This window comes from Poecilia formosa, unplaced genomic scaffold (genome assembly GCF_000485575.1).
Source record: "Poecilia formosa unplaced genomic scaffold, Poecilia_formosa-5.1.2 Scaffold10, whole genome shotgun sequence".
NCBI lineage: Eukaryota > Metazoa > Chordata > Actinopteri > Cyprinodontiformes > Poeciliidae > Poecilia > Poecilia formosa.
This window is the reverse complement of record NW_006799949.1, coordinates 4,616,828-4,629,492: the sequence shown is the minus strand read 5'-3', so window position 1 is coordinate 4,629,492 and position 12,665 is coordinate 4,616,828. Positions and strand designations below refer to the sequence as shown.

Here is a 12,665-nt window from a genome sequence, read left to right as displayed (position 1 = left end):
TATTTATTTATTTATTTATTTCATACCTACCCAGTAATTTTGAGATGCATTTACATTACCTTGCAAAAGTATTCTACTCCTTTTTGTCACATTACAACCACAAACCTCATTGTTAAATTTTATAAGATAGAGCAACACAAAGTAGTTCATTATTGTAAAATGGAAAGGAGGATAGAATGCTACGTGGCTTGCAATAATTTTTGAATCATAAAAAAAATATATTTATATTAAAAAATGTCTTGCATTTGTTTCCAGCCTCTTTACTCTGACACCTTTAAATAGGTGCAGCAAGGTGCTTTCAGAAGGCAGCCAATTAATAAATACAGTCCATTTCTGCATAATTTAGTCTCAGTATAAATGCAGTTACTCTGTACAGGCCTCAGAGGGTTTTTTTTTAAAGATCATTATTCAACAATCAAGATCATAAAGCTCAAGGAACACAGCAGACAAGTCAGGGAGAAACTTGTGGAGAAGATTAAAGCCAGGTTATAAAACAAAATCCCAAAATTTGAACATTTCGTAAAGCTGTGTTCAGTTCTCTTATCTAAAGAATGGAAAGTGTATGACACAGCTACAAACCTATAAAAACATGTCAGAGTGCTTAAAGAGACATGACAACCAAGGAGATTCTCAGAGATCCACACCTCAGGTGGTCAAATCTGTTAATAGGGCAACTATTGGTCAGGCACTCCAATCTATTTTCTAAAAGACAACCATAACAAATCCTGTTTGCAGGTTATGGCAAGTAGGGAAACAGTTAAACTGTGCAATGTGGAGAATTTATCAGTTCTCCATGATACGTTCTTGATGTATAAGGTTGAAGAAGAGTCAGTGAGTTAAATTCATGAATTCCATTTATTAATACCAAAATACATCTGGTCCATAGTTCATGCTATTCTTAAGGGCTATCAGAACAAAATGGCAAACAAGAACACTTTGTGATCTCCATTGTCTAAGCTGCGCCCTAAAGAGGGCGTTCCCTAGTGCGTTACATCCTCTAAGTACAGTGTCTTAACATGTCATTTCCTTTACAGCTATTTATTCTCAACAAGCTCTAATCAGATGGGACCACATTTGTCCTTTTTTGGTCAACATTCAAAACAATGGGAAACATGACATCACAAGAAAATTCATAAAAAACATTAAAAAAATAAATCAATAAACAATCGCGTATGAAATACATTGAAGCTTAGGGATTGTAATGTGACAAAATGTGAAAAGGTTCAAGGGGGATTAGTGCTGTCATTCTCTGTCTTGAATCCAGCTGAGCCAGATCCTCTAAACTTGCATTTTTGAGACTGAATAAACACTAAAGTCATTGTTTTTATTACAACATCCAGTTGGAAGACGCCCTGACTTCCATCCTTACTTAAAACTACTTAATGTGAAGATCACGGTGTTTTAGTTTACAAACAAAGTGAAATAAAGAGAATGAACAGAAATATAGATGTAAAATATTAATGAGATATTACAAATCAGTCAATGTTATTGGCATTGATCAGGTCACAATAATGCAATGTTGGGTGTCTGCATTTACAAGCCCCCCACCACGGCCCAAAACGACATGACATCACAAGAAAATTCCCAGATGTCCTGTGTCCAGCTCATTATGCAGTATCTCGCAGGTGGTTTTAATGCTCTGGCTGATTGCTGCAACGCCGTGAACAATTTAAAAACGTAGTAAAAAATAAATCAGACAATAAACACAACACAGAGGCAATGAATGAAGCCTGCTGCAGTGCTGAACATGTGTAAAGATAACAACCTTGATGAATATTTATTTTGGTGTTTTAATCTGATATTTAGGTCAAAGTGGAGTGTTAATCAAAGCAGCCTAAAGCCCCACAAGTGCCAAGTAATAAATTCCCTTTGGAAGGCACTGACAAACACCGCGTTACGATACAGCTATCATCATTAAACCTCTTTCAGGAAACATTTCCGCTTACCCCACCCCCCACTTCTGCGGAGCCTTGCAGCCATCATCTTCTTCATGCAACCCCCGATAAAACAAACAAGCAAAAATCAGCCTCATTCTATTTTTAACGCAGATCGCCACAGGGAACAGCGGCTCAGGTCTGGAATGAGTGAACTTTTAAATCACACATGCTGTGGGCCCGTCAGACAGGGCGGGAGCCGAGTTGGGAGCAGGGAGAGAGAGGGAGCGTGCCGTTAACAGGAAATAATGGCCCACAGATTAGCGCTCAGGTTAGCCCGGGGCCCCTGGAGGCCTTCTTAATTCAATTAGAGCCCAGATGAGTCTGAGCAGCAAATGACCTTACGAGAGAGAGCTTTTTTTTTTTTTTTTTTTTTCCTGCGGCCTCACTTTACATGATTCATAAGCCTTGCACATATTTTAACAAGCTATCACTTTGCTTCTAGTGTATAAAAACCTTAGCTGTTAAAAGGTATGTGGTGTTTTTTATGCTTTATCTCTTGTGACGTTCTTTTATAATTTGCCTGAACTGACTTTCGAGTACGTGAATGCAAATATGTTCTCTATTTGATCTGATCATTCTCAGTACCACATGTTTGCTGAAGGTATCCTTTCGGATAGCTTTAGGCTTGCATTTGTCTGTCTTTCCTTATTTCCTCTGTCTATATATCTTTGTATAAAAAAAAGCTTTCCATTCGCTGCTGGACCAACCTCCACCCATGGCTCCCCTCCTGCTGCTGTCGCTGCTGCTTCCTCTACCTCCTCTTCTTCCGTCTCTTCGCCCCTCAACTCAGGTCTCTGCTTGGTTTAGTTCCACCCCCCCTCATCCTGCAACAATGCCTCTTCTCACTGCTTTCTGTTGGTGCCACCACTTCAACATTTCAATGAAGGCCTGATCAAACTTGCCCGAAGATGGTTGCTTTGGCTGCAGAACCAACAGTCTGGCATGATGTCCTTCTCCTTCTCTCATTAGCCACAACAAAACAAAAAAAAGTCCATATTGAGATTATAATAGCATAATGAGACAGTTTAATGATTGCACTGTTTTCCCCAAATTTGTCACTCAGTGTTGCAAGAGAAAAAAAAATAAGGAGAAGAAATCACATTCAGACTGGAGCACTTTCAGTCGACACTGCAAACATTCAACCTGTTTGCAGCACAGCACTCGAGTGCCACCACGTCTTTAACACAATGCTTTAATCAAGAGCATCCTACTGTAGCCTGAGAACATTTGAAGTACAAGTGTCTCAGTGGGAACTGAGAGCTTCACCTGCACCGCATTTGTGCCATGATCAACCTAAGCACCGCTCTCTTCCCGTCACAGGTTGACAGGGGCAAAAAAAAAAAAAAAAGTTTGGTTTATAACGTGTGGTTTGCAGTTCCACAAGTGGCTCACATCTCTCCATCGGCATGCGAAGGGCCGCGCACAAGCCACTGCCGCCACTTCAGATGGCTGAGAAGCAATTAGAATTTTATTTTCCCATCGATGCATATGCATAACATGAAAGGCTAAACTGTGTGGATGTGAAAGTGTATGGGTGTGCATGCTCATGTCCTGTGCCGTGACCCGATAGCGGTCCCTCTCTCTAGACACTCAAGTTGACTTCTTTAGCTGTATTTACATCTGAAAGACCAAGTGGCGGTCTATATAAAAGCTCTGAAGTCATATTTTAGCTCAGTGCTGGCATTTTCCTTACAGAAAATGTGGATTATAGGGACTGACCCTGTCTTTTACATTAAAATTACCCATGAACATGAATAGCCAAACATAAACCTCATCATGTACATGTGTAAGCTGTGTTTCTGAACCTACTTTAAAAAGGTAAACCTATACGTCAGTGGAAGTGCAATAAAACGCACGATGCTTTTGAAAGGCTGTTTTGCAGAAAATGGTAAAAGGACACAGGTGTTTTTCATTTCCATATGAATTACCTTTCAGTTTCCCCAGCCCTCAACATGATCATATACAAAGAAGCACTGGTTTGCCTTAGAAGACAGCAACCTTCAGGGCTGTGAAATGAAGCCAGATGGCTCGAGCAGTGAGCAGGTTTCATAAACGGCATATTTTAATGCCAAACTTTCAATAACCAGAAGCAGTGGCTCAAGTCTGAGGTAAATATTCAAATTCATCACAAAGGTGGCATTTTTCTTATTTTCTTTTTTTTAATAACTCTCAAGTTAAAACTGAATTTTGAGAAAGTTGCACCTAATGAAACTTTTGTTGGTGAGACTGACAGGTGGATTCTATTACTGCCGTCTATTAAGTGCTCACAACCCACACAGAATGCAAAGATCAGAACCTTAGATAGCAGTAGAAAAGCCCAGGGTGACACCCTCTATTATTTTGAGTAAATAGCAAAACCCTAAGGTACAGTGCAACAGATTTACAGTACCGTACACCTTACTTAAACAGGATGAAGTGTGTTTTTAGGTATATGGCTCAACTTACCTCAAACCTATGCTCAACTTACCCCATACACATGGTAAGTTTTGCCATGAGACACCATTTTTTGGACAGGCTATAATATCAAAACAGTTATATCCACATTTGTTCTGATTATTTGAAGGAATGCACAATATTCTGAAATATATGCAGATATGCAAGTTTGCAATCAAACTAAGGTTGCCTTGATGTAGTGATCCTTAATACGAAAAATGACTCATCTTACCCCAATCTCCCCTACTGAGGTATTAAATCCCTTACACTATGATACCACTATATACCAACCAATTTCCTTCAAAATTCCACCTGTGTGTAATTTTATCTTAGAAAATAAACACAACAGATAAGTTTAAAGCAGCTTTAAACTACAAACTAAATCCCTAGCTTTGAATTTTTCACAAAGCACTGTCCATTCTATCTCTCAAAATAGGAAGAGTTTGGCACAACTGCAAATCTACCAAGTCACAACTGTTTACCTAAACTAAAAGGCCAGACAAACAGAGAACCAGACAAGAGGCCAATCCACAACTCAAGCGTGAAAATTCCTGGACAGGACTACTAACCACAAATCTGGCCTCTATGAACGATAGTCAGGAAGACGTCTTTGCTAGACGAAAGAAGTCCCATTTTAAATTTTACACCATTCAGCTATCGAACACAGCAAAAACACGGTATAAAATGGAATGTGGCGAACACATTCCCCAATTCAATTAATGTTGGCAGCAACATGCTGTGAGGATTTTATTTTAGTGAAGGGGTGGGGTGAAAAAAAGACTTGAGAATGGGGCAGAGGGTCACCTTACCGTAACAAAGTACCTAAACCTTCGGCTACAATTAATCTGCAAAATGATGTTAAATCTCTGTAAAATCTGACTGAACTTGAAATCCAAGGGGAATGAATACTTTTACTGGGCAGTGTTGACTACTTGATTTCTTTAAAATCATCTTTTCCCTCATGTATCCAATGTGTAAACAGATTAGGTCTCCTCTTTGCAGCATTCCATGTGGATCAAAGTTCGTCTATTACCTGGGATCCGCCGGGTTTCTGTCACTGACCACACCTGTCTGCTCCTGTTCAAACACATCCCTTCTGTGTGAAGAGCTCTGATCAAGTGTGTCAAAACCCTCATGAGCTGGAGGACCCTCAGTGGGCCTGTGTGGGCTGATGAGAGGAAGTAGCCAAATAGCCTTACTAATGACTTTCTTGTTAAGCCTGGAATTACTGGCAATACCAAAAGACTTCATTTTCTCATGATGACAAAAGTTTCAAATTCTATTAACTTTCATTTGTCTGAAAAGTGTGGCAGTAATTAGAGCTAATTGAGGTGTTGAGCTCAATGTGGGCAGCGAATAACCTTTGAGACGCCGAAGCCTCTTGGTTGATGATTGCGTCAGCTGTCGTTGCAGTCTCCGCGTCCATCCTTAGTCCTGATATGTTGTTTTCTCTGGCCTTCTCATAATGCGCCATGGCATTCACGTCCCAATGGATGACTGTAGACTGGCCTGTCAGGAGATACAGTAGTTTATAGCAACTTTGCATCTGTTAGTCGCAGCTCATGTCTCTGTTGATGGATTTAAGCAAAAGCTCAAGTGCATGAACAAGCCTCCCCCTCTGGCCGTCTTTGTGATCAAAAGGAGGACGAACCTGGAAGATGCCGAACGAGGGTCCAATTAAATGTAGCCTGCAGAGACAGCAGCCGCTTGGACGTGAGAGGCGCTCTGCCTTCCCCACATCTCACCACTGCCGGAGTGATTCTTTTTATGAGCTGAATATTCTCAAAGTGAATTGCAGAGGAGCTGCAAAGAACACACACTCAGCCCGACATGAATGTTCAATATTTTTCTTTCTTTTTTCCTTTGCCATGCTGACTTTGGGGGAAGCGACAGAACGCATGGAGCTGAGCAATGGGAAAACAAACAAATAAAACAAGGCAAAAATCAAGTTCATTTGTAATGTTTAAATCTTTGTATGAAATCATTTGTTGCAGAGTAAATAAACAACAAAAAACCCTGCATTTTAGGCTGCATAACAGATGTATGAAAGGCTGAAAGCAGAACTTCCCCACCTCTCAGAGGCTGAAATGCAGAACTTTTAGAACAAGTGTCACACTGAGCCATTGTTCACCCAGTCCAGGAGTAGATGAAGACTCTGTGCTTCAGGGATCCATACAACCCACTTGAAGCTGTTTCAAGGACACTCTCATTGGACTAAATCAATTTAATATGAATCCCCTCCTAACTCTCTTGGGTTTGAGGCTCTGTTGATACGAATGCCCTCAGCGACATTTTTCTTTTCTTTTTTTTTTCTTCTTCTTTTTCTTCTTCTTCTTCTCCTTTCCAGTCGACTTCGGGAGAAGCTGCTCAGCTAATTTGTCCAAGAGCTATTTCACAAGAAACGAGAGCTGTCAGAGAAAAATGTGCTATCGCTACACATGGTTTAAAGAAGATATTATTCCTCCACTCTAATCCTCAGCCCCAATGGGTTCCTTTTGATTAGATTGTCACATCTTAAACACTTCCACAGGGAGCTCCTTCTCGTGACCATTGTACTTGTTTAACTAAACGAGCATTAGATGTATTTTTTATTAAATAAAGATCCTCACTGAAGATGTAAAAAATAGGGTCACTGAATGTATAATTCAATGATATAAGTTTGCTGGAAAAGCCTGTAAATTTAAATCACTGCTCAGACTTATCAGAGTGGAATTTTAAAACTCTCCATCTCATGTGTTTTAAGTAAGTACCCCGGCATTTGCCTAAGCTTCCGTTAACCCTGCCCAGCATCTGACATTGGTTGCTTTAAATGAGTATCTAACTCATTTAAAGCAACCAAGGCAGACGGTGGAAGGGTCCAGAACCTCCCCCACCTCCCACAACTCCTTGACTCTATCTGAACCTGACACTGGTTTCATTCTCAGGTACTGGAACGCTGTTAGCAGGAGCTGCCTCACTGCTCTGTCTCGGTGGAAGGTGTCATAAAAAAGTCTTAGAAAGGTACTGACGTCTGTGCCTCGGAACAATAGGTGAGGATTTTCTGTTCCTGATACTAGAAACTTTAAGGGTCAAATTATAGAAAAACTAAAAGTAAACTGCCCCAAAGGTCAGCAATGGGTCACAATGCATTACTCCTGCAGCTTATGTACAGTAGATCAACAGTTTCTAGCTCTGTTTTTGCTCTCTATATTTGGCATTCGTCCATTTTAGTTACTTAGTTTATTTGCAGAGGACTATTTATTTTGAGGGATTTGAATTTATTTAACACCACGTTTGAAAAAGCATTTGCCACTGTCATTAATTTTTGGCACATTTAAATGTTTTAGATCATCAACCAAATTTTTATATCAAGGGAAAGATTTCCTGTTAGTTTTGTAGAAGACAATATTTTCAAATGTTGACTTAATTTATTAATGTCCCACGGTCTAAAGAGACAGAGTTCATTGAACCCTAAGAGCTTCTTACTTCTTGCATGCATGCTGCGGTGTTGCACTGACCCTGCGTGCTCTTTTTTCTAGGTTTATTTGTGTTGTTTCGGGAACTGATGGTCTGATGGAATACTTCCTCCCACGCCCCTGCTCTTGCCCTTGTCTGACCGTGACATCTGCTGCACTCCTCCTGAGCATTTGCTGCAAAGACCGCAGGAAGGTTGAGGGAAATAATGCTATTAAAGCCAAACTAGCCCAAAGCCAAAACATCATACCCCCATCTAAAAAATATCTACAACACACAAATACAAAGCCATTAACATGTCAGTGTGTTTACAAGTTCATGTCTAAGCCTTTTGTTCCTAAATGGAGCAGTGGAGAACCATGATAGGAGTTCCAAGCCTCCAAAAACTTCTCAGGATATAATGACAATTCACCCAGGAAGTCATAAAAAAAAAATCACATATTCTGTGACTAATGGTGATTCAACAATGGGAAACAAATTGAAGGACGTTGCTATGGTGCAGTGGTAAAGCAGTTGGCCCATATGCAAAGGCCTTTGTCTTTGACGCAGCCGTCATGGGTTCGAGTCCCAGCCCGATATTCTTTGTTGCATGTCTTTCCTCTCTCTCTCGACTTGCTTCCCTGTCTGACAACTGTCAAATTAAGGCCACTAGAACCGAACCAAGAAAACATAAAAAAAAAAAAAAAAAGATGGGCAAAAGAGCTTCAAGGTTAAAGACCCTGCTGGGGCTTTGCGGTGGGACAGGTGGTCGAGCATGCAACCCATATACAGAGGTGTTGGTATTCAATACAGCCGTCACAGGATCGCATTCCAGCCCAACGACCATTGCGGCACGTCTTCCCTTTCTCTCGCAACCTGCTTTCTTGACTGATTGCTCTCAAATAAAGGGCAAAGGAGATGATAAAGCACACAGAAAGGTTAAAGCCCCTCCTGGCCAAAGCACAACAGCCTGTGTGATCCTGGAAACATTTAGTAACATTCTCTTGACCGAAAAGACAAAAATGGAACATTTTATGGAAACCGTTTGCTGTTTTACGTGCGACGTCAAACTAGGGCTACATTCACACAGCAGGCGAATGCGACCCAAATCTGATTTGCTTGCCCATATGTGACCTATATTCGACTTTTTTCATGACAGTGTGCTCGGTCTAATTCCGACCTTTTCACGCCCACCAAAAAATCTGATTGTGCCATACTTATCCTAATGTTTTCAAATCATCTGCAGTCTGAATGGTCCTGTCTCATTTTATGTAATTAATATGAGACGAGCATCATCTTTTGACACCAGTGGAAGCCAGACGCAATACATCTATACGCAAAAAATGGTTGAATTTTTAGCACATCACATCGCAGTCCCATTACTCCTGGCTTTAATTACATATCCAAACAAACTTTCACAACAAAAGTTGCACAGTCTGCTGCTGTGTGACGTCAGCATTCCTCTTCTGATTATAATATATATATATATTTCAACCAAAAAAATCAAAAACAAGGTACTGTTAGTATGATAGTCTGTGTCTCCCGTGTTTCTTCAGGACCTGAATGAATTGCTGTAATAGAACCACATATCTGCATTCTACCAGAAACATAAACCCAAAAGGAGAAGGACTGGTTCTCAACTCTAGCAACCTTGACATACACGGAAGGACAATAATCCAATGCACAGCACCATCTCCAAATGAAAGCAAAATGAAGGTTTTGGAATGTCCTAATCAAAGCTGAGACTTTAATTCAAACAGTATGCCAATGCAGGATCTTGAACATGAACTGGTCATTTATGTTAAGAAAATATGCATATTTGCAAATGCTTGATTACATTTGTTGCCTCCATGGCAACCAGTTATTAGGTTTAGGGATCAATTACTTATCCACACAAGGATATCTTGATTTGGATAGTTCCCCCCCCTACTAAACAAAATCACTATGTGAAGATGCTTTTTTGTTAACTCAGGTTATCTTTGTCTGATATTAAAACTTATTTGATGATCTAAACAATTACATGTGCCAAAATAAAAGTAAATTAAAGTCAACAACAAAAAGGAAAAAACAAAGGAATCTGTAAGGCATGAAACACATTTTGCTGCACTGTACATGAAAAAAGAAAAATCAACATTATCTGGTATTATTAGAAAAAAAATATTTTGTGGTAATGGTAACTCATGTTATATGTCTTTCATGAAATGTCTGTGATTATGTGGATCGCTCTCTTTAAGTTCTAGGTTTTCTTTTTCTTTTTTTCAAGCTAAGAGGTGTCATAATATCCTGACTTCCCCTCGCCATTATTAGAGCTGAGCTGTGCAAATGAAGATGGCCATAAAGATCAATGTATGAAAAGTGGGCAATATGCCGTCTCTGCGCCTATCAAAGCGCCCCGACCTCTAAATTGTGACCTTTGCGGGACTAATCCTCTCATTATGTTCATCCTCTTCTCCTAATCCCTCCATCCCTCGTTCGTGTCCGTCTGTCCAGGTGCCTGCTGCCAGTGACCTCCCAGTTCATCATGAAGTGGCCTTCGTCCAGCTTTGGCCGCGCCTCCACGGCCATGCCACGCTCCCGCAGCCTTTACGCCGCCAGGATGGACCACTTCTGAGGTCACCGTGGCAAGCCTGGCTGCCGAAACCTCGCCTTTTGACCTCAACCTCCCCCCCACCTCCCACCCCTTCCATGACTCCCACCCAAGCCAAACTCAGATCTTAGTAATCCCAGTATGGATGTGAATTTGAGGCAGCTCTGGACACTGGATGGGGTCTCAACCCATCCCAATCGCCTTGTGGAAGATCCAAAAAAAGAAGAAAAAAAAATGCGGGATGATTTGGGATTACTGTAGAGTGTTTTAGTTTTGTTTATCTTCTTCAGACCAGCTAACCATTCCCTGTATCCCTCTCCTCAGCACCAGTAATAACAGAAGGCGGCTTCACTCTTCTGTCTTCATTGTAACTGCTGTATTATATTTCAGTGTACAGTTTCAAGTCATGGTACTGTAAAAGGAAGAATTAACAATGAATAAACAATGCAAGATTTATTTATTTATGTAACTATTTATTTTGTAAGGTATTTCACAAATGCAGTGAGCTCTGCTGCAGAATGCAGTCTGGGAATAACGTCAACAAAGCTTTGATTTATTTGAATACGTTGATGTAGAACGCTTATTGTTTGCTGTTCCTAATTAGTAATTTTATTTCTGTACTCGGATTATAATTTATTTCACAATTTATATCAGATGGTTTACGTTAATAACAGTCACTTTATGTTGTTTATCATGCAGCTCAAATTAATTAACTGGGAAAGAGGTGATGCGCAAAGAACTTGGTGTTTTGAATGCTAACGCTGTTTTGTTTCTACTTGTGTGAGATTAAGTGCAGCCCAATTAAAGCGGTTTGAATGTCAATGTAGTAAGCCAAGCCTTTTTGCCTCCTGGAACACAAGCTGGCTTTAAAGTCACGGCATGAAGAGCCAAACCTCACCGAGAGCACCCACTAGCTCCTCATATGCATTTTGCATAGTGTGTCACAGAGAGCGAAAGCGGCTGCACATTAGTAGAGAATGCATGCCTTTAGTCTCTTTAGATAGACAAAGGAGCTGCGTTTGGGATATACTTGAAGTTTTGTGTTGTCATTAATTATTCTGCTGTCGTGGGGAGGACGCTTCATTTTCACATTTGTTATCCCCAGTGCTGATGTTTTGAGGACAACAAGGATGTGCGTCACGATTCAGAGATTGTTTAACACGCCGAGTGACTAGACTCGTCAGCTCTCACTTACTGCACTGTAACGGGAGTGATTTATGCGGGAAGCAGCTGCAGCCTTTGTCCAAAAGCACGTGCCAGTGATTTCACAGATGTGTTCATATGTTGGATTTTATTTAGGCTAATATGTCTTGGCCCAATGTAGGACCTCATTTCTAGACCCTTTAAGTTAATAGATAGAAATATAATTAAATATGTTTAGGATTCTACCTTCAGTGTGTATGACTTATAAAAATAATAGTCTGTACTAAACAGTACAGTATGAATACTTTTAACCATTTTTACTTGTGTTTAGCAGCAATGCTGTTGCTGAAACTGCTAAAAACTGAAGTGTCCCCATTTTTTCCCCATCATGATACCATTTTTTTTTTTTTTTTTTAATTTTGCCTCATTTAATTTTGTGTTATTTATTAAAAGTAAAACTTTTTCATTGAATGTACAGGATTTTTAATTTTACATAGCAATAAGATGTTTAAACAATTTCATGCTCTGATTTATTGCTTTAATAAATTTGAAATCTTGCAACTAGAACTCTTTTTTTTCTCAATCTAACAATTTCATTGCATGCATTTACTAAAATGAATTCTGCTTTTGAAGTTCTAGATCATACATGCATTATTAACATTCTGGGACTGAAGTATTGTGGCCTCCACATTTATTTTCACCTCATGAAATGTTGCACACAAGCCTTGAAATAAATTATCGCAATGACTTAGTGACCTCAAAAACACATTATTGCAGTTCTTGGAAATCGGCACATCTGCCTCTTTTGAATAACATCTGCTCAGGAATTTTCCATTTTGAAGACTGACTATGAGAAAAGGGCCTCTGCATTATATTTATTGAGTGCCTATCACTTTTGAACAGGTTTTATGAAAAGCAATTCATTCTAAATGTTGATTCAATTAACAAAGACAAAGATAAGAGGGATCATGCGACAGGAGCACAAAGTTGAAAAATCCGGCAACACTTTATTTGAAGGGGGTTGAATAAGACTGTCATGACACTGTCATAAACATGACATAACACCTGTCATGAACATGAAAAAGCCTTCATGAATATTTATGACTGTTGTCATAAAGCGTCATTCGGTAAAT

At 39.8% G+C, this 12,665-nt stretch overlaps 1 protein-coding gene across 7 annotated transcripts in view; it reads left to right on the top strand.

The window, feature by feature from the left end:
- ttll7 (tubulin tyrosine ligase-like family, member 7) overlaps positions 1 to 10,849 on the top strand; it is an 84,866-nt gene extending 74,017 nt beyond the window's left edge. For 3 of the 7 annotated variants that reach the window (XM_016665789.1, XM_016665782.1, XM_016665798.1), the window contains 3 exons: positions 2,621 to 2,727; positions 7,295 to 7,399; positions 10,293 to 10,380. In XM_016665789.1, coding sequence (XP_016521275.1) covers positions 2,621 to 2,727; positions 7,295 to 7,377 — 190 coding nt within the window. In that variant the 3' untranslated portion in view covers positions 7,378 to 7,399; positions 10,293 to 10,380. Of the gene's footprint in view, positions 1 to 2,620; positions 4,990 to 7,294; positions 7,400 to 7,888; positions 8,019 to 10,292 lie in introns of those variants that run through there. The other 4 variants (XR_001660227.1, XM_007542306.2, XM_007542297.2 and 1 more) reach the window with 4 other exon arrangements.
- Positions 10,850 to 12,665: the final 1,816 nt, after the last annotated feature.